The sequence below is a fragment of the Athene noctua genome, chromosome Z (genome assembly GCF_965140245.1).
Source record: "Athene noctua chromosome Z, bAthNoc1.hap1.1, whole genome shotgun sequence".
In the NCBI taxonomy this organism is placed as follows: Eukaryota; Metazoa; Chordata; class Aves; order Strigiformes; family Strigidae; genus Athene; species Athene noctua.
In genome coordinates, this window is record NC_134077.1 from 64,393,572 (window position 1) to 64,419,266 (window position 25,695).

General features: G+C 37.2%; 1 protein-coding gene across 1 annotated transcript in view; it reads right to left on the minus strand.

Moving 5' to 3' along the window:
• CNTLN (centlein) overlaps positions 1-20,015 on the minus strand; it is a 199,441-nt gene extending 179,426 nt beyond the window's left edge. Inside the window, exons 1-2 of the mRNA XM_074931653.1 lie at positions 19,748-20,015; positions 1,986-2,074 (exon numbers count right to left, since the gene is read on the minus strand). Coding sequence (XP_074787754.1) covers positions 1,986-2,074; positions 19,748-19,990 — 332 coding nt within the window. The 5' untranslated portion in view covers positions 19,991-20,015. The remainder of the gene's footprint in view (positions 1-1,985; positions 2,075-19,747) is intronic.
• Positions 20,016-25,695: the final 5,680 nt, after the last annotated feature.

Genomic DNA, 25,695 nt, shown 5'->3' on the forward strand with positions numbered 1-25,695 from the left:
TTGCACCATCTGTCAAACCAAAGGAACCCCGAAGTTGAGTCATGATTAATGAAACTATATACTGAATGGATTTTATCCAAACCTATTTCCAGGATTCTCTGGGATAGTGATAACATAAAAAAATTCAGCTCATTATCATGCTTGTGTGCATCAAGGTGGTATCTAAGAGTACCACAATTACCAATTTCTGTTCTGAATAAAGTATAAAATAAAGCAAGAAGTAACTACCATGCATAAAAATATTCCTAGACCCAAAGAAGGATAAACAAAGAAGATAGGTTGTATTTTATTTAGGCTTATAATTCCAGAACTCCAAACAATTAATTATATTCACCATTATTTAAATGCATGCTTTCTAACAACTCTGTGCTTCAATTTGTTCTAATATCCTGATTTTTTTTATAAGCAACACAAATCAAAAATGTTAATAAGCCTGAACACTTTTGTTTCTACCTTAAGCTTCATGTGAAAGAGCTAAAATTTTCCATATTGTTCAGCTCTCTACAAAATGTGGTTAAAGCAAAACAGTTTGTTACTGTTTTCAATATACTTGTGCTTATATACATACAATGTATGCTTACATACTTTAAATACTATATTCATATATTTTAAGCAGTTCTTGCATTTTTTTTAATGTTTGAAGAAAGAAGATCAATACTATCACTGTCCTCAAGAAAATACAACCAAATTTTTTCATGAAACGTCATTAAGAATCTGCATTTCAACGTAAATGAGGGATGCTGTAAACCTGTTCGTAAGTCTTCCTCATATATTAAAATTACTTCTTAAATCAAAACATACAAGCAATGTGAAAGTAGTATACTGTCCTAACCACCAAGCTAAGTGTCCCAGTACAAATCCAGAATTATCTGACATCATCATTGGTGACCACATGTGAACTCTCATGTAACAGCTGTCTTAAAACAAGCTGCGTGAACAGTAAAGAAATCATCAATTTCACTCAGTATGAAAGCTTTAGTATATTAGTTCTAGTTACATGATCATACCATACTTTTGGACAAAATTTTCATTATGTTATGCAATTCAAAAGATGGGACAAGACTATAGTGAATGCACTCCTAGCTAAAGAACTTAATGTGATATTTTCAGAAGTGGAAGAACATTTACTGATCAAGTCCAGAAAGGAATGATGTGAAAAAACAGAACATGCCTTTCAAGATCAAAGCACTGAACAGGAACCCAAGTTTGTCTATGACAAACTTCCCAAGGAACACTGACAAGCCATTTAAAGAAGTTAAAATCTTTTTTTTTTCTTTAAAAAAAAAAAAACCACTTTTCATTTTAAAAGAGGGAACTCATGTCACTCAGAGACAGAACAGACAAATCCTCTGACCATAAGAAAACCAATTGTTTGAATTCTGATATTACAAACTCATTCACATTCTCCTTATCTTTGGCCTACAGAAATTCTGAATTTATAAACAGTGTTCTAAAACAATCAATCACATACTGTGATGATTAACTAACATTCATAGCAATCAGATGATATTATGTAAGTACCATGAGGAAATCATCATCATTAATATCCTCAAAGGAGTAACAATTAAACTGCATAGCGATCTCTTCTGTTACCATGTCTTATGCCTTTCATTTTTTTAAGAATGAGATAAACATAATTTATATATGTAACCATTATCCAACTACTTAGCAGAAAACATCATTTACCTCCTCTTGCTCTTTAAAAAAAAAAAAAGAATATGTAGTACATTTATAATTTAACAATTGTATTCAACTGCAGCACAGCAACTTCAGTGAAAACAGATCCTGAAGTATACTTCATCTTAGACCAAAAAAGGAAACTTGTAACATATTCCAGGTACTCTTGACAAAATTTAAGAATGGAAATTTTTTAACATATTTTCAAAAACCTACACAGTTCCCAGTTAAAAAGATAAAGAATATAGTAAAAGCAGAGGGTGTTTTTTTATTTTGGTTTTAGCATAATGTTATATCTTTAAACTCACCTTTCCACAACTAAGCTGACAGCTTGAGTAAGATCTGGACTTGACACTTGGAGATGTTTCCACAGTGACCACACAAATTCTTTATCAGCCTTAAAAAAAAGGAAAAAAAGACTATTTATAGGCAAAAAAAGTTAGACTGTGCATATTCAAAGGCAATTACAAAAAAACCCCTCTATTCTAGTGAAAGTCCCCTACAAGTTACTCACTGTCCCATGTATAAAAAAATATGGCAAATAGTTCTCTTGAATAAACAAAGTTTTAACCATGCAGAATTTTGAAGGAAGACGGCAACCTACAATCAATGATAAGAGAGTACTCTATGTGACATAAGGCAGCAGAAATCAACATTATTCAAAGAAGGCTGCCTTTTGCTATACCAACTACTAATACTTCTAGCAGTAGTACATAATTTCTAAACATTGAGCCTGCAATACATGCTTCAACATTATTGTAACATAGGTAGCTCTTAGATTTTATTTCAAAACAGACAGTAAATCAGCCTTCCAATGTAAGCTCATAATATAAAAACAGCTGAAAAAATTCTCAAGGGAGAAGAAAAAACCAATGGTCTTTAAAAAAAACACTTAAAGTCTACGAAAACTAGATGTGATCTCAAAGCTTGTCCAGATTTACATTTTCTAGTACACGTAAGTTCTTATTTTGCACTGGTTTATTTTCATTCTCATAGTTTTATTACTGGAAGACCAATATTGATTTAGTTATGTTACAAAGTAAAACCATAATGTGTTAATTATATAAAAATGTTAGGGGGAAAAAAAGGTCAGTAAAAGATGAAGACAAGGAAAACTATAAGAAAGCATATGAACAAAACTATGGACTGCCCTAATACCAAACCTGCTAAAAACAGCCTAACATAAAATTATAAACTATTAAGACAAAACCATCATATTGGCAGCTAGGTCTATTCAACAGGTAAAAAACACAAGGCTGCAGCTTCATCTACCTTTTACTAGTTTTTTTAATATTAAAAGAGAAACAGAATTTGCATGAGGACATACATGACCTAAAAGAAAAAACAGCACTGTCACAGCTATTCATTTCCCTGCTTCCTTGTTCTCCCAAGCTTCTGGAACCTCATCTACTAAAATATCACAGGTACCATCAGATAACCAGAACCTCACTAAAACTGGCTAAACAAAAAGCACTATCTCATCTCTGCACAACTCTAGCTTAATCCGGATTATCAAATGAAACACAAGATACAAGTTCCTATCTTCACCTCCACTGTTTGGCTTCTTCATAGGTTTCCCACTTAATTTCTTCTTTCCCCGATTTCTCATTTTTTATGAATGAGGAGTAGATTGTACCTTTGGTCATAGTACCATGAGTCCATGACTTGGAATCGTTAAAAGCAATGGTCATCTAAGATGCAAAACATCTCAACAGAACTACAAGTTTGACAGGCCTCACAAGAGTTAATAAAAAACAACACTGTATGATTAGAGTAAGTCTCAGGAGCAGAAACTGCTTTTTTCTATTTTTGCTATCTTTTCATTTGCTTCCAATCACTCTTGCCTTCTAAGAAGCGGACCTGAACTTTACAGGAATATCAGTTTCAGCACATGACAATCATTTCATCATAATGTTTCTCCTTCTTCAGAACAAGACAACCGTCTCCAATAGGAAATCAAAAGATCTCTCTAAAGCTAGCAGATTTTTATCAAGATTTCTCAGTGTACCGATTATTTTATCAAAATTAATACCGCAACAGCCAAATATATTGAATTAGATTTAACAAACTTTAACAATTATTACAGAAGAAGTATGATAGTTGTACTTATTTTCTCCATGATTTATGAGGAAGGTATCAAAGATCTTTACGAGTTCTGATAGGTCTTTCCTTCAAATTTAGAAATGCACACATTTTGAATTTTAAAATTGCATAGAGAAGTGATACAATGCTGAACTTACAAGAAAACATAGGAAAAACAGTGAGCAAGTGAGGAGAGGGTTTTATGATTGCTGGTTTAAAAAATATTTTCTTCTTTCAACTATTATAATTTCTAGTTTTCATTTATTTTAATCTTCAAATGCCATTATCTTCTTCAACCAAATAAGGCAGAAAACTTTATGGAGATCTGATGCCTTATCAAAGTATTGCTGTAAACCCAGAAAAATTCACCCACCTACTGTAAGAATGCACACCACTAACAAAACTGAGTGGCTTTTTGATTGTATCAGAAAGTAAATAAAAAAAAGGTTCTGGCCACAAAGATCTTACAGTTCAAGACTATTATCAGCTTATGCAAACTGGACTACAGCAGAAAGCTTGTCTCATAAAACCAGAGAAATGTCATCTAACTGCCTTTGCAGAATGTACACAACTTTTAAAGTGCTGACAGGGAGACTTAATTTCTGCTATTTCCAAGCAATTAACAAAAAACTTTGGGTAGACAGAAACAGGGCACAAACTGCTCTTTAAAAGACACTGAAAGAAACATCACCTTTCTCTAGTATAGGGGCTCTTTTCAAAAGCAAAAGCTATCCACTGCATGCAAGCAAGCAGATAGCAACTAACTGGATTACGCTGCACTACGATTAATGACTACATTCATTTTTGAAGAAAGGTAACACCAAAACTAAGCCATACATCACATAAATAAGAACTCAGAATGACTTCACATCAGTATCCAAGTCTTTATTCAGTAGAAGTGCTAAAAACAAGTTCACTTTCAGCTGGGAATTAAGTTAAAAGACAAAGAGTAATCATCATATTAATTAGGTTACTCGGTTCAGGCCAAAAGATGGCTATTCACCCTTTTTTAAAAAAGAAAACCAACGAACAAGTACAACCCCTCACTGTGTGCTATCACCTTATGTAACTTAATATCCTGGATTTCTATGTATCTAGTCTGAAAAACCATAAAAAGTGTGTACTTTTTTTCATGTGTCCTCAAAAAAGCCACCATCTCCTGAAAATGTATTACCATGCGACATAAAAAAAATCACAATGTGTGTACATTGTGAATCGGGCATGACCTACTGCTTCTTCTGAAGACAGGAACAGAATGAAAAATAAAAATGTTTTTCAGATTTGGAAGAACTGCTGCTGGCTTCCAAAAAGCATTAGGATTTAAACAGAACACAGATTTTAAATAATTTTAACATGTATTTATGCTGGGAGCACAGCAAATAAGAAAACAAGGCCAAACAAAAACTCAATAAATAGTAGAAAATGAAAATGTTATTTCTTTGCAATTATTTAGAAGGACAGTAAGTCTGTAGCTCTTACAATCTGAATGACAGCACTTCAAGTATAAGGAAATCTCTGAACCATAATGGAGGACTAAACAACTGTATCTAATAAACTACGCCTAACTCTAATTTTAAAATAATTTTAATTCAAATATCTCAGTTAATCAGCAATATGGAAAGCAGAACTGAACTGGTAATAGTGCTTGAATATTTTTAATACCTTTAATACACAAGTCACTGTGTATTTTTACACTAAACTACTTAAAATCACCAACAAATTAGTCTAGGAGCCATGAAGTCATTACAGCACAGAGAAGTCCAAATATAACAAAGTGCCAACAGTATTCCACCTGCAAACACTCAAAAATCTTAAGCCAGACAAACAAAGTTTCTCATGATGATTTTTGAGCTCACAAGCTTTGCTCAGTTGAGTTTGGTTTCCTTGTTTAAAGATTTGGCTTTGCTTACCATGATGCTCGCACAGCTTTTCCGTTTAATGTCCTATATACAAGACCACAGAAGTAGATGTTGGGTTCTCTGCTTATTTCTTTATTTATTTATTAGAACTGAGACACATGGGCTTCTGCATGACTCCAAGAAGCACTATCAAATACCACAAGACTTGCTACAAGCAGCAGTGCCTGTTGTCCTACCCTGCAGGTCCCTACATGCTCCAGGTCCCAGATGGGGAACAGCACAAGGCATCACAAGAAGCCAGAATAGAGCACAACTTTCAGCATCCCTCCATTACAAAAAATGACAAAAAGGGAAAATTACAATAACATATACTGAATTGTTCCTAATGAACAAATATATATAAAGTATATATATGTACAACACAGAAGAGGAAAATGTTCACATCACTCCCATGATTTCTGCTGAGTATCCAGCATGTACCGAGTCTCCGGCAATCTAGTTTCTACCTAAACTTTGCCAAGCCTCCCAGAAATTGATTTATCGAGAATATATTAAATATAAAGTTTTAATGTATTGTCAACCATGAGACACAGATACTCAGGTATAAGTGTTCTCTTTTGATTGACTAAACAGTTCAGATTAACCTCAAAACACCTATAAATATTCACAGACTACTTCAAAAATTGTCCAAGGAAGAGTAAAATCAACTCCAAGTTGTACCTGTTTCAGTGAAATTGCCACTTCTTACATAACTAAGTGCTGCAACAGTTCTGTCTGTTTTGAAAGAACAGTAGATGAAGTAGGAATGAAAAAGTCATCCTAACTTAAAAATAAAAAGGCCTGCTTACACTAAGGAATATTAAATGTGAACAGTGTGCACTAAAACTCCAAAGAAACGGCTAAACAAACAGGCTAAATTGTGTCCAAAAAAAAAAAAAAAAACCAAAACAACCCAACCTATAAAACCACCACACACGGAATACAAACAAAACAAAAACCTTCCCAAACCATCTGGAGACAAGTGAAAAATCACTGGAATTTCCAGAACTGCAAAACAAGGTCATTTCAATGAATGCTATTTATTTTTGATGATGGTAGGAATGGGTATTTAAAGTTACTACCAAAACCTATGAATGAGCACACACAGAACTATAAAGCAATGCTGTAGTTCTATCAATAGATATTCTAATGTAAAACAACAAATGCATTTCACTACGTATTTGTATTTCCGTAAATGTACACAAAACAAAGCAGTGGACTTCTGCCAATAGAATAAGGATATAAAGGCACGTTACCAGTAAAAAAATAATCTGCAGTTAAAAGTCTGTGAATTTTACTACATAAAAAGAAAGTTTACATGGAAGTGTACAAAATTTCTCATTATGAGAATAAAACATTAGTAAAACATCACTCAATGAATGGTAAGTTACCATAAAATGCGACTTAGTTCTCATTAATATGCCAAACATTTTAATAGCTAACATAGTTTCATTTAAATCTCTAATTAAACATTTTCTACAACAGAATGTGTATTAGCCAGAAATTATTACAGTCTTACAATGAAAATAAGTTTAAACAGTCTTTTTAAGCTGTTGGCACAATTAATGGACTTGGTAAGGCTGTTTTCCCTGAATGGTCTTGGGAGCCAAACAATTTCTTCCAAAAAAGGGCTGCTTAGACTGTCTGAAGTTGGCACAGAAAAACACTGCAGCTGTCAAGGCCTAGGATGTATCAATCTTCAGCATACCCAAGGAACATTCAGCCTACTTTGGTGTATGTTAATAGCTCAGGAGGTCAGCAAGAGTGTACCTTGAACAGCTGAGAACTTACATACACAAGGCAGAATACAGATGTCATTTGAAAGTTATTGAAAATTACTCATTAAAACTAAGACTATTCACAACACATCTAATGTCAGATAAAGATGCTCACACTGCAATCAAGTTTGCACACCAGAACTAAAGAATTATGAAAGAAAAAAAACACAGTGTACTGAATATCCCCTGAAAAGTGGGATTTTCCCTCAACCTATAGAGAAAGTAATTGTAGTTCATCATCACACTGAAAGACATACAGAAGTGAAGAGAACCTGAGGCCTTAAATGTGTTCTTTGCTAACTGGATTTTTTTTTGTTTTCCACTTATTTTTAACAGCAGCAAGCTCAGAAGCAGTGACAAACATAACATGAGCCACTGACAAAGGCTACATGGCATGACTTGCAAGAGCAAAAGTATTTGCTTGCAAGTGGAGTCATTAAATTTATTAAACATTAGTGTGAGTTACAAAACAAAGAATCCCTCTGGCTTATAAGCAGGGAAAGACAAATAGTCTTATTTACATTCAAACAATATAATTTCCTTTTAGAAGAGAAATCCAAGCATAAATACCACTCTGGACATTTGATCAAAGGTATGTAAAACTGTATCAATATTGCATACAGCTATTTGTCAAATGGAAACTTAAAAGTGACATAAACATAGAGTGTTTTGAGTATTTTTACATCACTTTATTTTTACATCACTTTATATATTAGCTGGCATTTCTTTAGTGATACTGAATTGTTATAGGAAATGCTTTTAAATTAGCAGTGAGAGGAGTGCCAAAAGCATAAGCAGTGGGGGTTTTTTTGCTTGCAAGAACTATATATTCATGACAGTTTGGGTAATAAATTTATAGGTAGGTTTAATTATTGTTTACATGTCTATCATGCACCGTGTTAAGAACAAGGGTAAGCTGAGAAACCTCCTCCTTCATAGCAAACTCATACATCAAACATCTCAGTTACCTACAGTTTGAAATCAGGACTTTTTGATGTATTTATTCCAAAACATGTTAACTATTAGTAGTGTTCATATTATACCATTTTTTAGCATTACAAATTATTATTTATTCATTAGGAAGTTACCATGTTCTGAAATCCGGAAGAGAACACCCCCAGAACAGGGAAGAAAAAACCCACAAAACTCGAACAACCAATATCCTCCCCAACTGTCCCCGTCCCGTCCCCCCAATAATTGCTAGAAAAGCAAAGGACACAAACTCTCATTTTTGTTTTTTTAATCAGTAGATACCCCCAAAAGAGAAAATGAAACAGTTGGGAGGACAAAGGGAGATACTGGTTTACTGTTAATATTTAGTAAGAAATCTGTAATAATCAGATACTGACAATTTTCTGTACTATGAAGTGAATATTTCAAACTGAAATATGTGTGACTATCAGGCTGGAAGAATTGGTATGGAAATGCAAAACACTATATGGAATGGCGAAAAAAAAAAAGCATGAAATAACATGACTGGTATAAGCATTGACACGTCTTCAAGAAAACTGTTCAATATGGATTGTTTTGGACTCCAGTAACATCCAGTGTACTTCTGACTAAAGAGATCGAGCCTTTAATCAAGCTGACATATATTACTTACATACAAATGACTTGCTTCTTGATGTCTCACAAGATTTTTAAACTTACACTGTTGTATGCTGCCAGTACAGACTCTCTTGATCCTGCTGTGCCAGTTTCTTTGTGATTTCCAGTCACGTATTATATTCCTAAATAAGAGGCATTCTCTCTACAACCCATCCAGTCCTGCTGAGTGGTCACAGTACAGAATACTCCTACACTTTACAGAACCTATCTTTGAGGTGCTATGCTTTTCAACCACCGAAAATGTCACTAGCTAGTAAGACTGGTCAGTAAGTCACAAGAAAACTTTGTGCCTTATACACACCAGGCTCTAAAGATAACATGAGGTTATTTTCAAATTCACAGAAGTCACTCATGTATAGTATGCACTATTACATCTAATTTCTAGGTAGAGATTTGTAAGAAGGCTGTGTGTGACCCGACCAGACCGAAAGCTTCAAAATAGATGCCATCAGCAAACTAGTGTTACCTACCCCCCTTCCTTCCCAATTCCTTCATGTTGCAGTATAAGGGATTTGCAACCAAGATGTAATTTTATGATATTAGAAAAAGTTCCATGTATTTTCCAACCATAATTTTTTATCTAAAGAATTTCCTATCATCTTGTCTCTGTTGGTAGTTTTGGCAACAAAGATATATTTGAATCAAAAATGGAAAAAGACGGTGTACTCCTTTACTTACATTTATACATAGAATATAAAAAAATTGTATGCAGATAAATACACACACACCCCCATCCTTACTCAGAACTCTGTTGAAAGCAAACAGGCACCATAAAAATAATATAAAGTTATTGTGTTACAATGCTGATACAGTAATAGCGGTCTGAGCAAAAATGCTATGGGACTTGTACCAAAAGACGCTGTCACTACACATGATTTTCATAAACGGACTGCCAGATTAGTCCATCAGTGAGATCAAAAGCCAGCATGCACTTAACAGAATAATTTTATTACATGTTCTTAATTGACATAAATAACTGACACATTGTGGCATCAATGGACAAGAAATGCAAGATATTTTCTGGCCCATCATGACATAAATCAATGAATTAACAACACAGAAGTCAGATCAGTACCACCACGGGAGACCAGGACAGGAATAAACATGTTAAATGGTAGAAAGAAGTCATAAGATATACATGGACCTATGACACACAATACCACCTTTACTAAATTGATAGAAGTAAATTACTTCCTTTGTTTTTCATTCACCAAATGTGAATGCACAATCAGGATGCTCTGCATACCTTCATACACTGGTACAGCCGTTACACCAATGACTGCTTTTTTCTGAGTACTCAATATCAAAAACACATAGCTGATGTAAGAACTGCTTTCAAAGAAAAGAGGATATCAGAAAGCAGAGTTCAGTTCCAGAGGCAAAGGTATGCTTTAAGCCCTTTATAGATCAAGGATAGGATAACTCATCTGTGAGCTTTCATTTCAAGCTATAAATACCTAAACTACTTCAATTAAAACTAACCATAGTCATTAAAGTAATATGGATGGAAGATGCACAGAATGGAATAGGACATGAATTTTCTAAGTCACATAACTGCCTTCTAGAAGTGCTACGCTTTTGAGAGTTATTTTAAGACTTCAATCACTTATTTGAGAGCACAGGATAATTTAAAAGTTTCAGCACAGGCCTCACAGTTAATTTTTGTTTAAATATAATGCTCTGGATTAATGTAATCACAATGCATTTTAGATTTTTCAATGCATTTGAGAATAGAGGAACGCACAAGTAGTTTTACTTTACAGACAATATAACCATGCGCATACATTTGGGTATATTCACTCGGAATTACCATGACTAGTCAAGCAGAATGTGGGTCCATTGTGTCAACTCTGCCTGAAATGACTTTGTAATACTTTCCAAATTCTGTGAAACTGCTGACAAATTGTAGAATCCTTGTGTATTTTCTAAATCATGAGCTAAACAGTACCTGAAATAGTTGAAACAGTGCACACTTAAAGAACAAGATAATCTGCAGTCATTCTCTAAGAACAACATAGCTCCTCCTGTATCAAAATACAGTTTGATGCAAAAATCAGAACTGCTAAAGCCATTCTCCTCCAGGTTGAATCTGTAACTACACAGTAAACAAAGATATCGTTGCATGTTCTAGAGGCATCCTTAGTGCAGTTGGAAAAACTGCAAGCAAGAGCCTACTTCTCTGCACATAAAACGCAACTTCCTTTATTGAGAAACAGTAATATGTTGTTGTTCCCATAAAAGGTACCTTTTCATTCATGCCTATCTCATGGCAGTCAGATGAAGTCCCCAGTGACTGGAGGAAAGAGCATATCGCACCCCTTTTTAAAAAGGGCTAAAAGGAGCACCCTGGGAACTACTGACCAGTCAGCATCACTGTAGTCCCCAGTAAAATCATGAAATAGATCCTCCTGGAAGCTATGTCAAGGCACGGATCAAGGTGATTAGAGACAGACAACATGGCTTCACCAAGGGCAAACTGTACCATTAGATTAATCAGGCCTTATGCAAAGGAGTGACTGCATAAGTAGACAAGTGAAGAGCTACAGATGTCACCTACCTAGACTTCTGTAAAGCTTTTGATACAGTCCTCCACAATATTCTTGCCACTTCATTGGAGAGATACAGGTTTGATGGACAGACCGTTAGATGGATAAGGAATTGGCTGGATGGCCCTGTCCAGGAAGTTAAAATTATGGTTCAATGCCCAAATGGAAACTAGTAACTAGTGGTGTCCCTCCAGATTCCATACCAGAACTAATACTGTTTAACACCTCCATAAATGACAGAGACGGTGGGATTGAGGGATGCACCCTCAGCAAGTTTGCAGATGACACCAAGATGAGTGGTACAGTTTCTGCACCAGTGGGAAGGGATGCCAACCAGAGACACTGACATGCTTGAAGACTGGGCACACACAGATCTCATGAAGTTCAACAAGGCCACATGCAAGGTCCTGCACCTGGGTCAGGGCAATCCCCAATGTCCATACAGACTCATCAGTAACAGGATTAATTGATTGAGAAGAACCCTACGGAGAAGGACTTGGGTATATTGGAGGATGACAAACTGAATGTTAGCCAACAACATGCACTTGCAGCCCAGCATGCCAACTGTATCCTGGGCTTCATCAATGAAAACATGCCCAACAGGTCAATAAAAATAGAGATTTTCCCTCTGTGCTCTCGTGAGACCATACCTGGAGTACTCGATCCAGCTCTTGGGACCCCAGCACCAGAAAGATATGGCCCTGTCAGCATAGGTCCACAGCAGGGCCATGAAAGTGATCACAGGGCTGGAACATCTCTCTTGGGAAGAAAGGCTGAGAGAGCTGGGGTTTTTCAGCCTGGAGAAGAAAAGACTCCTGAGGGACCTGATTACAGCCTTGCAATACCTAAAGGGGGCTTATAATAAAAACACAGACACTTCTTACAAAGGCCTGTAGTGACAGGAAGAAAGGGCAACAGTTTTAAACTGAAAGAGGGTAGATTTAGATTGGACATAAGGAAGATATTTTTTATGACAAGGGTGGTGAGGTACTGGAACAGGCACATGGATGCCACATCACTGGAAGCATTCAAAGTCAGCTTGGACAGGGCTTTGAGCAACCTAATCTACTGAAAGACACCCCTGTGCATGACGTGGGGGTTGAACTTTGAAGGTCTCTTCCAACCCAAACCATTCCATGACTCTGTGATCTCTACACTAAATTTTAGATTCCCACTCACATGCTGGGTGCAATTTGAAATCTTTACACACAGACATACTGTGAATAGGTAGCTACTTAATTAAAAAATTCTAGAAAGATATTTGCTTTAAATCACGTTGTATGTTCAGTTTTACTCAGATATTCCAAACAAGTTCCTTTCAGAAGGAAAGACCAAGTATGAAAGAATTCATTCTGATTTGCTAAATTTGTCAAATGTAAAAAAAGCAAAAGAAAATAAACAAACTCAGCTAGTCAACCACATTACTTCTGTCTGTAATATATAAAGAGTAAAGCCTTTGTTAACAACACCTGTACTAATCAGACTCATGTGATTTAGACTCCTTATGGCAAAATATAAGAGTATAAAATACAAAAAAAACCACCCAAAGCACTAAACAGCTGGCATCCCTTGGCACCAATAAATATGTGGTCTTAACTTAATCACTAATACAAGAAAGTAGTATTTAATGAATGGAAGCATTAAACACTTTTCCCCTTTTTCAAAGAACAGTATGGATATTGACAATTCATCTAGAAGAAATACAAACACACTCAAATTCTCACACTGGTAGTTCACAAACATTTAAATTTCAGTCACAGAGTCAGAAGAGTAAGAAGCAAGTCAATGTAAAAACATATCACTAAGGAAGAGCTATGACTTTTTAAATTTAATATGTTTCATTTCTCAGCTGTTGATTTAAAAACATTTCTAATATGTACAATCAACATGCATCTCAAATAGCTATTCATGTATCATGAAACAATTCAATGTTCTGGTTTGTTATTTAATATATTTTTCAAATTTACTTGTAAATAAAGGGATAGATTTAAAACTACTTATAAATCAATGTTATCATGGCTACATTAGATTTTCAATGAGTGTCCTGGGTATTAAACTGGCCTAGAATGAAAGAATGCATCTGTTTTTCCAGCTAATGAAATATTTTCCCTAAGAAGAGTTTGCTATAGCAATCCTATCTGATATCAATGCTAGTGATAACAAATAAAGTATTTTACAATCCCTTCCTGACCCACAAAATGTTCAAAACAAGACAGTCCAGCTGTCCACAATGCACTGTTCTTTTTCTGCAAACACAGTATAAAATAAGACATGAAGACCGAAACAGGTCTATCCACAGCTTTTCACAGTAAGAAGGAAACAACACATGAAACAAAGTCAGCAGCAGCTGAAGCCCTGGTCACTCCATTTTCCACGAAGTAACAGCCCACCACCCTTATTCCTCTTCTCCCCAAAAACGCTTATGGATACACAGTCCATTTTTACAGACTTCAATCCCTGACAATGAAGAAGAGCAACAGTAGCAGCAACTACAGGAAGATGTCTTTCTTTCCATTTGTATTTATCACCTTTTGACAGAAACTGTGGAAATTCTACTGGCAAATCTGCTGCAGAACACTTAGATTATCAATCACTTTCTAACTTTTTGACTGATGAAGAATTTTCCATTTTTTAATCCATAAATGGCACTTTTAAATTGAAAATCATAAGCAGCAGCATGGTTTCTCTGACTAAACGTTATGGTCTGCAGACCACTGGTGGCCAACACACTGTACATTCTGAGTCAGGGGTATAAACTGTGCAGAGTACCATATAATGGAGTACTTTTGAGAGACCTGTTAGTTCGTCACAGCTATGTACACCTTTAATTCCTAACATAGCAAAAGAGTAGAAATTATAACCATTATTGACAGGAAAAGCACAGGAGCTACAGAAGGTAACACTAACAAGAGCTCCCTAAAAATAGTATATGTAACTGCAGAAAAAAAAAAAAGATAGGGTACTCCTACTTTTTACAAAACCACAAAAATAAAAATGAGTCCTCATTTAGAAAAATACGACCTTATTTTAGCAGTGAGAGATGCAATGTTACCTTTGAAATCAAAGCTGCAATGAATAAAATAAAGACTGTTGGGTTTTCTGAAAACTAATAATGGGCAAACTGTTAAAACACTTGTTTGAACCCAAACCAGCACTTTCAGCCAATAAAGAGATCCTAGGCTGGAAAATATGAGATTAAGCTAATCAAACCAAAATCCTTTTGTGAACATCACCAATAGCATTAGTAAAAACATAAGATGTGCTCGCTTCTTCCAACTCTTTGTTATTCCAGCAACATAAGACACCCACTGTATGTGAAAAACCCAGTCTCAAATAACACTGTCTTGTTCAAAACAAGGATCTGATGAAGTTTCTCACCACAGGATACTTTAAAGAACCTTTCCTATCTTTTTATTTACAGAATAGGAGGCATGAAAGCATTTGTAGTTCAGCATTTGAGAGCGAGATCTAGGACACCAAATATATCTTCTCCTTTAGAAATACACGTTATTTTGCACCAAATGAAGTATCTTCTGTGAAAAAAAAAAAAGTACTGCAAAAACCAACAACGGAATATACTATAAATCAATTCTTAAAATAGAGTCACCATGTGGTTTAAAGAAATACACAAGATTAAATAGAAAGCACATAAAGCTAAATAAAAATACTCTTGATCCAGAAACTCCACTCACAGAATGAGCTTCCAGAGATACAACAAATCATTCCCCTCACAAAAAACAGAAACCATCAAATCACACTGATTTTCTTTACAAGAAGCAACTATGCCTGCAAAACCAGCACCTCTATCTGCCCCCGAAAAAATATAGAATCATGGGAGAAACAAGACAAGGGTAAAAAAACCACCAGGTCTTTTAAACACCAAGCACAGCCAAAAACTCCGGGGAGTATTAAGAACATAAGTGTTGAAGATTTTCCACGGAAGAGTCTTGAGATACTAACGTGATAGGCAGCAGCCTAAAACCCTAAAATAGAATGCAGCAGTTAAAGCAAGTAACAGAGATCAGATGTGTTATAACTAAACTATTCAACCTTTGTCTTTCCACTGCCCCCAACAACGTTGACCCAGCCACAGAAATAGAACAAGGTCCCAAAGGAAAGAACAAATTTTTTAAAAATAATCCATTTCCTTTGCACTTGTTTTCTTTTACTCAATTACTCGAGTAATTTTCAAGTAAAATTAGAAGAGCACTTAGAAGTCATTTATTGATTATCAAAATAATTATATAATGCTCTACTGCAGACACAACAATAATTTTTCCAACACAGCATAATAGCTGCAAACATGCTTTAGATTTATTACTTTTACAGCTTTATGTAAGTCTCCTCAGCAGACAATTTGTGAACTTCAGACTGTTAATTTGGCTTTCTCATTTCTCCAAATTCCATCAAAGAATTACAAGACATCAGTACTGAGAGTCACTGCAAGAAAACTGTTGTACTTTTAACAGGCCCTCCCCCCAAGATCTCACTTATTATGATCCAAGCTCCCACAGTGTTTTTAGGAGTATTAAAGAAAATACCAAATAACACAAACCCAAGCTGCTGATGTCAAGATTTAGCAGCAGAATCTTAGCCTTAGAAAAGAACAGAGGAAAAAAAAAAAAAAAAAAAAAGAGGAAACCTTCAAAATACCATATCTGGCTCTGTAGGCACTTGGTGGGAAGCAATACCTGAAAAGACACAAGAAATGTAAAGGAAGAAAAAGAACCTATGTTTGAACATAAAGGCCACCATCCCAGATGAGAAAAGGGGTCAGCTACTCCAGGATCCTCTTGCAGAAGAGGAAACAGTAGCATCTACAAAAGTAGATGCCTGCAATACTTGTAGTTAGAGCAAAGGTAGCAATCATAGAATTTCCACTAAGATACAGGAACTTCACTAGCCAGAGAAGGCTTTCATATATTTAACCAATGGACCCAACATCATCAATGGACTCCAGTTCCCTGTGGAGACACTTTGATTCCAAAATGCTGTTTATATGACAGTGAATATAATAGTGCAAAAGGGGTGGAGAAGTAGAAAAGAAACTTGGCATATTTTACTCAGGTGCTAGATAACTGTGGATATATATATATCTCTATTTCTATAACCTCATTTAGAGTTTTCCCTAGAAGCAATTAAAAATTTCAGTCTCAATCGTTTGACAAATGGGTTTTTTTTCTTGGGGTGGGGAAAAAAAAATCCGAAAGGCTAACGCCTAAACAAATACTTAAGGCTAATCCTTTAGTTCTGGTACACTGTTAAACTACTAAACCAAATTTCAATTGGAAGAGTGGTTTGGAAGTGCACTTTATGTGTCTGAATATAACAGAAGATTTAAAAAAAAAACAAATTTAGGAAATTTTATCCAGTGGCTGGATTAAAAGCTAACACCTGCACTAATATATTTTTAAAAGATGTTTACACGACATTTCTATACAAAATGCCTGCTAAGTCTCCAAAACAGATAACTTTACCCAACAGAATAGAACATAAGACAAGGAAAATCTTAATAGAAGCTGAAACACTTTTCCTGTGAGGATCTTTACACAGTGGCACAGGTTGCCCTGAGGGGCTACAGACTCCAGCCACAGAAATACTGAAAAACTGTCTGGACACCATCCTGGGCAACCTGTTCTAGCATGGGGTGGAATAGATGCTTTCAAAAGGTGTCTTCCAACTTAAACAGTTTAACAGTTCTGATTAAGACCTACAAATGACTTAAGAACCAAAGATGTTACATCCAAATGAAACTAAGGAAATTACAGCAGAGGAAATAAAATTCCACTAGAGGAATTTAATTGGCCAGTAAAAAATCTGTATTGCAACTGTGAAGAAATTAGAAAAGTACAGTATTAACACTGCCCATATATATATTTTCAAATGGCTTGCCTTTGCACAAAGTTTTCATATGAAATACGATTAAATGGATTAACCATCCCTGAATAATGTTATCAGTTACTTTTCAACTAGATGAAGAATCTTAGTGAAGTCTGTTTTAGTTCACATCCAAATTCAGATTAACTTCAGAGAAGTTCCAAAAAGGTTAATTATTTTAGATAAAACTTACATTGGAAAAGGTGCATAATTGACTAGGTTATCACCTCTTATTAAAATTCTGTTTTCCCCCTTCTTTATGTAACATACACATACTTAAACATGTATCTCTACATTTATTGATGGATTAGTAAAACGGTAAATCATGTAGATGTCTATACAGCAGTGCTTTCTAAAAAGGATCTCTGCTTATAGATTACTGCTTCGCTTTCCTTTTTATCTTATGAATAACCTGAAATAAATCCTGAAGACATGCATCCCCTGTTGTTAAAAGGATTGTATGCATTGGATTCTACCTAGAGCTGGACAGATTATGAATACTGACTGGGTTCTGTTTTCAAATACTTTCATATTCTTTTTTGGTTTCTTTCCTCCTAGAAAACTATCTGGTCTGATACACTACAAAGACACAAGAATGCCAAGATACTATGCATAAGACTTAAAAGAAATACATTAAAAGTATTTTCTGGTTGTTGAATTCAAAACTATTGGAATAGGTTCATCAAGCAACAAGTAGAAATGCACATGTAATTGAATGAATCTAAAGGGGAAATCAGATACTTAACTACAATTTGTGTACATCAAGTTACATTATCAAAGCGATTAAAAATTCAGATTTGTACTGTACTTCAAAGTTTATTATTTATAACGATCTTCAAAAAATATTTTATGCTACTAAGTTTCAGTAATATATAATTTATGTCCAACTAGCAAATGAGCAGAGCACAGAGCCTTCAGTCTCCACCAAATTTTGTCTGATACTGCACATCTGCATTCTGAGGATACTAACCAAATTATCATTATAAAGAGTTCTAAAATTCTCCCACAAGACATTTAAGATATCCCAAAATCATTCATTGTTCAGTATTTCTAAACAGGATTTTTATTGACAGCTCCCTCTCCTCATAGTTCTTCTATGCAACAAGTTTTTGCAAGCAGACTAGATTCTACCCACAGCAGAAATCCAGTGTCAGTTGGCAGGTATACCAATGCTGCTTGAAGCAACAAACAGCTACTGACTCTAATGCAGATGCTATTTTCTGTTCACAGATACGACTACCTCAGCCCAGGCCTTTGTGGATTTAACGAGACCATGTCCCACAAGAAAATACTGGTTTTGCTACCCAGAAGCAAATGAGAAAGCAACCACGGCACTAGATGTCACTTTCCTCTCTGATGTATCTTTTAGGTGTAATCTACTTGTTTGGCAGAGAATTAGCATAGATTTCTATGACAAGACCTCATATTACCAACATCGTGTTATTTTCATGAAACACACCTAAACATAACCAATGAACAACCAATGGGAAAAACAAGAGAAGGAAACCTACTAAGGGAAATAGTCTGCTAGGACTTCTGCAAGTAGCAATTATTCATAAAGCCCTCCTTCCCAGGAATGGCTTGGGTATACTTAATCCTGCTGCAGAGTTGGCAGAGAAATTACATGACCTCTAAAGGTTCCTTCAAGACCTACATTTCTATAAAACCCCTCCGTTTGCTCACTGTTCCAACAGTTGCACAAGGCAGCACCTCATTGCTCTTGTCATTACACATCAACCAAAGAAGCGGCGGCTTTTTGGGGCAGGGGTGACGAGGATGGAAAGAAAGAAAAAGCTTTCAGGCCAAGTGCTTGCTTTTAAATCAGAGTAAGAGCCCGGGGCCGGTTTGATCCGCCCTCGTGGAGGCGCCAGCCAGCGTGCCCGGAGATCCCGCTTGCAGAGCGGCGGCAGGGCCGCCCCGCCGGACCCGGGGACCGCCGCCGCCCAACAGGTGGGTGCCGCAGCCCGCGCCGCGCGGCGCCTGCCGAAGGCGTGTGGATGCTGAGACGAATCCTCCCGCGGGGTGCCCCGCCGCGGCGGCCACCCGGCCCTCCTGCCTCACACGGGCCGGGCGCCCGGGGTCGGGGTCCCGCTCCCTTCCTTGCCCTCTGGGTCCCGCGGAACCGGGACGCGAACCCGCGGGCCCACGCGAGGCCCGGTGCTTCCGAGCCGTGGGCAGGAGAAGCCTCCCAGAGGGCGGGACGTGCCCGCCCGACCCCAGCCGCGCCGTTCCGCGCCCTCCGCCGCCGCGCCCGGAGGGGGACGGCCCCGCTCTTAGGTACCTGGCAGCGGCTCAGCTCCTCCGCCAGACTCCGCAGCTCTCCCTGCAGCTCTGCCAGCCGCGGTGCCGCCGCCTCGGCGCGCCCCGAAGCCATCTCCGGCGTCGTGGTGAGAGCCTCTCGCCCTCCCCGTGGGGGCGGCGGGGAGAGAAGAAGGTCCGCGCCTGGCGGAGAGTGTGCGGAAAGCCCCTGCGCGCCCGCTCCTGAGGGAAAGGGGAAAGAAACGGTGCTGTGAACCACACACATGAAAACTTTGCCCCTCTCAGCTGCACTTACCGCGCTGGCGAGCGCCGGAAACCGCAGAGAAAGAGGACGCGGTGCAATGACGTCAGCGCAACTGCTGCCCCGACAAAGAGAAGGGGCGAGAGGCAGCTTTGAATTTGCCCGCCCGAGCGCAGGGCCGCGCATGCGCCCTGCCCGCGGCGCTTCCCGCGCTGGGAGCCGTGGGTTGGAGCGGCCGCGAGCGGCGCGTCCGCGTGGCGCCGGGCCTCGGTGTCGGGACCAGAGCGGCCCGTGATTGTTCACCGGCGGGGACGAGCACCTTGGAAGGGCGGGCTGTGCGAGCGCCTGCCCAGCGTGGGATCTGAGCCTTTTTTTTTCCCTCACAACGTAGGAACAACTGCTGTCTAGCCAAGGTGCTGAGCGCAGGATTTTCCAAATGCCGGGGAATCCTGCAGATTTCTGCCCTTCCCGAGCCGTGGAAACACCTAGAATTATCGCTTTTGTGATACTAGAGATTTGCGTGTCAACGCAAGTGCAGATGTTTCTGGGTGTTCCGCTGTGGGGTCCCGAGGCTCTAGCATGTTTTAGTTTAGTAAGATGTAGCATACCTTTTTGTAATATTTTTTTTTTCTGAACTATGTACTAACATATGCAGAACAAGAGCCAGAAACCTGAGTAGGGCTTGATAGCTCCTTGGGCACCACAAACACACAAACTGTCTTTCACACAGGAAGATTATTCAGATTTATTATTTACGGAGTTGGATTTGAGAGCTTACAACTGAAATGTTAGGTTAATGGTTGGACTGGATGATCCTCAAGGTCTTTTCCAACCTAGATGATTCTGTGAAAGACATGGAAGATCTAACTGTTACAATACATTAAATGTTTGGGCTGGTGCTGGTACATAAATGTACTGGGTTTACAGTCAGGATATGCAAAGTCCTTGGTTTTGAAATAAAGGGTTAAAAAGTGTTGCCAAAGCAAATCTTTCCATGTTTCCTGTGGCCTACATGGGAAGCATGACTAGAATTTTTCCTAGAAGATGTTGAAATGTGATGTCGGGATATTTTTTAGCCTGGAAATAAGCACTAGTTAAACTGCATTTCACTAATATCAGTATCTTGCTATAGGAATATCACACATGTTTTCACACAGACGTGTTTTCTTTACCCGTCCATTGTAACTTTTGCACAGGTTTCAGACAAGTTGCCCTGCATGTACCACTATGACAAGAAATAAAATTCATACTCTGTGTCTATGCATAGAAGCAAAAGAGTTGACAAAGCATGTAAAATATACATTAAAATGCCCAGTCCTTTCACCTGTGGCCCAGACAGAAAGATTCCAGTATCCTTGGTGATGGCTTTGCCCATGAAAGTTATTTTTAGCAGCACACTGAGCTCTGGAGTCCCTTCTCAGAAAAAGAAAATTACTACAAGACCAAAATATCTATTTTTAGATAATTTTATATAAAAGTATCTTTACTATGACTGTGTTTATTACCTGAACAAATAGAATGTAAATTTTAAAGGTCAGAGACCGCATTCGTGCATTCTCTGTCCAGTTATATGGAGAAATGAAGAGATTTAACAATTACTTGATCAATACCATGTCTCTCCTTAGAACATCCTTTATATTTTTTACTGTTGTTAATAGCCCCTTGTATATTGTATATCTCATATTCTTGTTCTTATACTTTCATTTATCTTTGTGTGTTATTACATGTTCACTTAAGCATAATGTAATAATTCTAACATGTTTACATTTTTACCTGTCTTTACTTTGAAGGGTTTTTAATTCTTTTTTCCCTTAAATTATCCAGTCACTATGTAGTAAGTAGCCTTCACTTTTTCCACAGCCCCACCTTTTTAATAACTGTCTTTTTTACTGTTTTGTAATATTTTTATCATTGTCCCCTTGACCGTTTGTTCCTTATTACACATGGGCAACAAGAAGCTAAACTTACTTAAAAAACAATATACTTGGATTAATGGCTAAACATCTATAATGACTAAACAGGATTTAAAAACATTCTCCAAGTACAAGGTCATTCAAAGTTTAACTGAAAAGATTCAGTTATTACAGGGGCTAGTCTCTCAGCTTGACACAACACTAAAGAAGAGGCCACAGTCTATAACTTTACAACTTAAAAAGAGAACTTTGTCCACTTGTTATTGGTGTAGACAACATGTTACCACAATAAGCACACAAGCAACACTGCCATAGCCAGATATTTATTTTATGGATCTCATGTTTTTGTATACAGTTTAATCCTCTTCACATTTGTTTTCCTGCCATTTCATCAGTTGGCACTCTCTAAACACCCAGGCAGAAGTCATGATAATTCTTAGAATATTTAAGAAAACCTAAAACTTGCAGATGAATTGGGATACCTTGCTTTGCCTTGGAGAATTTTGTACACTACCTTTCTCCCAAATCTGTATTTTGGAACACCTGCATTTACGGCTATCAAATGGATGAGACTGTTAGGCAGAATTCTTCCAAGCTTAAATATTTCCCTTTGGATTTCACTTCTTTCAAATGAAACAACATTCACTTTGAATTGGGTCAACACCAGAAATTTTCCTAATAATACACAACTGTTGAGTAAGCATGCAATTTTTTGTGGCTTTTCCACTTGTAAGAGGTCTATTAGAGATGTATTACACAATTGACATCTACTTGCTATGCCTTTTGTCACTTATAATGTCTGTGAAAGTTACATAAATAAAAGTGCTCCCTAAGTTGCCTCCATGTCAGGAAGCGTGAGTTTTGGTTTTTTTTGCAGTTGGCAAATTCCACATCTTTCTTTGAAATATGCCCATATTATAAATACATTGTAGCTACACCTGATTATATAATTTCTTTTTTCTCTTTGTCTGTTTCCTCTCCTTATCTAATGTGAAATAAAACATTATTCCATCCATTGTGGCAACCCCAATACTGCATTATAGGAACTCAAGAAACATAAGTACATAACAGAGCATTCTCATTTACTTTTAAAAGGAAGATGTCATTACTATTCTGATTTTAATTAGAAGTGTCAACATATTCTGCTAATGAATTTGCCTATCTCCTAGTATTTTTATGTTGACAGTTGTTGTTCGTTACCAGTAGTTTGGTAGGAAACAGCATCATCAAACAGGTACTTTCTGGAAGATGCTTTTCAGCTATGGTGAGCAAAAGAAGCCAAAACTGCTGAAATTATTTCTAGCAGTTTTTGGCAAGGTCCTCAGTATTTTAGTAATTTATATGTTTCTCAGGAACGTATTATAGCCCTATAAAGATATTAGATCTTATTTAGACAATTAATTCAAGCAATACTTTCAGTAAAGGTTTCTGGAAGATTTTTTAAAGCTGAGTAGTTATAAGCCAGCTTACCTATGCAGTCAGGGCTGCAGGGGCAATTCTTTTCACTTTTGTGACAGACGTAAATAATAACATGATTATAGTTGTAGGAAGAATAGTTTTGGGATATAAAAGCAGCAAAGTCTGTAGGGAGTAATATCTGGTATTAGATCACCTATCATAACTGAGAGAACTGGCAGAGCATTTAAATGGAACAAATTGGTGAAAAAAGTATTTGAAAAAACTACCCAATTTTTCCAACTGCAAAAATACTACTTCTGACCTCATTCCTATTATTATAACATATTCAATTGAATTTGAACAGTTAAAAAATCAGAGCTGGAAGAGGTCAGCATAGGAGCCTTAATTCACTGACACAGGGACCTGGAGTTGCACCACTAACATGATTCACTTATCACTCAATCAAAAGTTTCAATCAAAATTTTCATCTCATGACCAGAGAATTAGGTAGCAGAGGTCTGCTCTGCCCATGAAAAGACAAGAAGTAGAACCAAATATGCTCCTAAAAATTATTAAAATCACTGGGATATGGCTTCATAGGAAAGCTTGCTTTGGTTTACCGCAATACCTGTCTAATACATGCTATGCCTTGCATGTAGGCTGGATATATAAATATCATTTACATGAACAGGATAGATTCCCCAGAGCTGCTACATCATATTGCCCAAGGACTCTCTAGCATTGCCTTTGGGAGTCACTCTTCCATTTACCTTTGCAATCTGGGTGGCTGTGGTTTTTCATTGTTGTTTAAATGAGGTTACAGACTGTGCCACTGCAACTTTCAAGGCAATGAAAAACACAAACCACTAATATAAATTAGGACATGTCAGTGGAACAAAGCACAGAGGAAGGAGGTAGTTCACAGTGTCCTGGATGTGAGGATGAAGATTGCCCCACCCCATAGCACCTGCCAGCAACATAAGGCCTAGAGGGAGGGACCAACAGCTGGAGGTAATTAAGAGGAGGAAGCAGATTCCAGAGTTGGCTGTCCTCACAGAAGCAGATTGGGTTGCGTTACAGTAAAATGAGGAGGTGGGTTTAGCTGAGTCTTGGGAGTTGATTGTTTCATTGTTAATTTGTTTCTTAGTAAAATTAAACACCAGGAAGGAGCTGAGCTTTGACCTTGCATGTGGTGTGTAGCCTGTGTCACAGACTAACTGGGAGAGTCACCTGGTTATGGAAGGGTTGTATGGAAAATGGAGAGCTGAGCTCTATTACCCTGACAGAGGGTGTGAAGAGTACATGGCCACCCAGGCTCAATGAATAAGACACGATACCCTTCTTAACCCAAGGAGTGGTTGCTGGAAGGGGCAACACCATCCTCGACCACCCAAACTTTGTAGAGTATGCAGAGGACACAGATGAGACTCTCCCTAACCCTAGGGATGGCAGCTGAGAACATACACCTACACATTCTCACTCTTACCACCCCATTGCATTCATGCACATGCATACAACACGAGAGCCACAAACATGCAAGCACCTCCCAGTCCATTTTTAGTATTAGAAATCAGTTTTGCAACAGTTAGTATGTTTTAGTATTGCACACTGGTGAGCAACGCGCTGGAACATACTAATTTTCTGGCTGCAGACATTAAAAGAATAAGCACTTTAATTCATTAAATAAGAATTTCAGCTTTAATTTAAAAAAAAATTGCTGCATTTTAAGCTTCTATCATTCAGAAATAATAGGATAATTTTGAACAGAATTTTTAATATGAATATCTCAGGCAAGCTGCAAAATTCATTTAAGTATAGCTTACCTCCTTTTACATGGTGGAGAGGTTAAGGTGTAGTCAGGTTAAGTCACAGCAGAGTGCACAGCATTAGCCTTGATAAAGCTACAATTATTAAATAGGGCATAAATCAGAACCCAGCAATGGCTCAGAACAGAGCCAAAGCATATGATTTTCAGGTCTTTTCTTTAACAATTCATACTGTCTGAAAAAAAAAAAAAAAAAAGACCTTGGGAAAACAAACAAATTGGAACAAAATATAAGCACTGGTAGTTTAGTGAAAAAACATTTGCAGGAATTAAAACACTTTCTCTAGTTTTGTCAATGTATTTATGTTACTGTTATGTATTATTTTACAGGCACTAGCTTTTTAAGACGGAGAGATACTTGCTCCCACTCTAAGATAAGGGGGTTTTGACATCGCAGTATAATATCCCTTTTGCCTCAATTATCTTGCTAGATTTTTTTACTTGAAATTCTAAGCTAAATGTCTTTGTGTTTGTCTCAGTTGACCATCAGATTTAAGTTACAGTCATTTACAATCACTTAAGTTGACAATTCAGAAACTACTTCAGATGAACAAGCAAGATTCTATTTTTATTTTCTGTGTGCACTGTGGCAG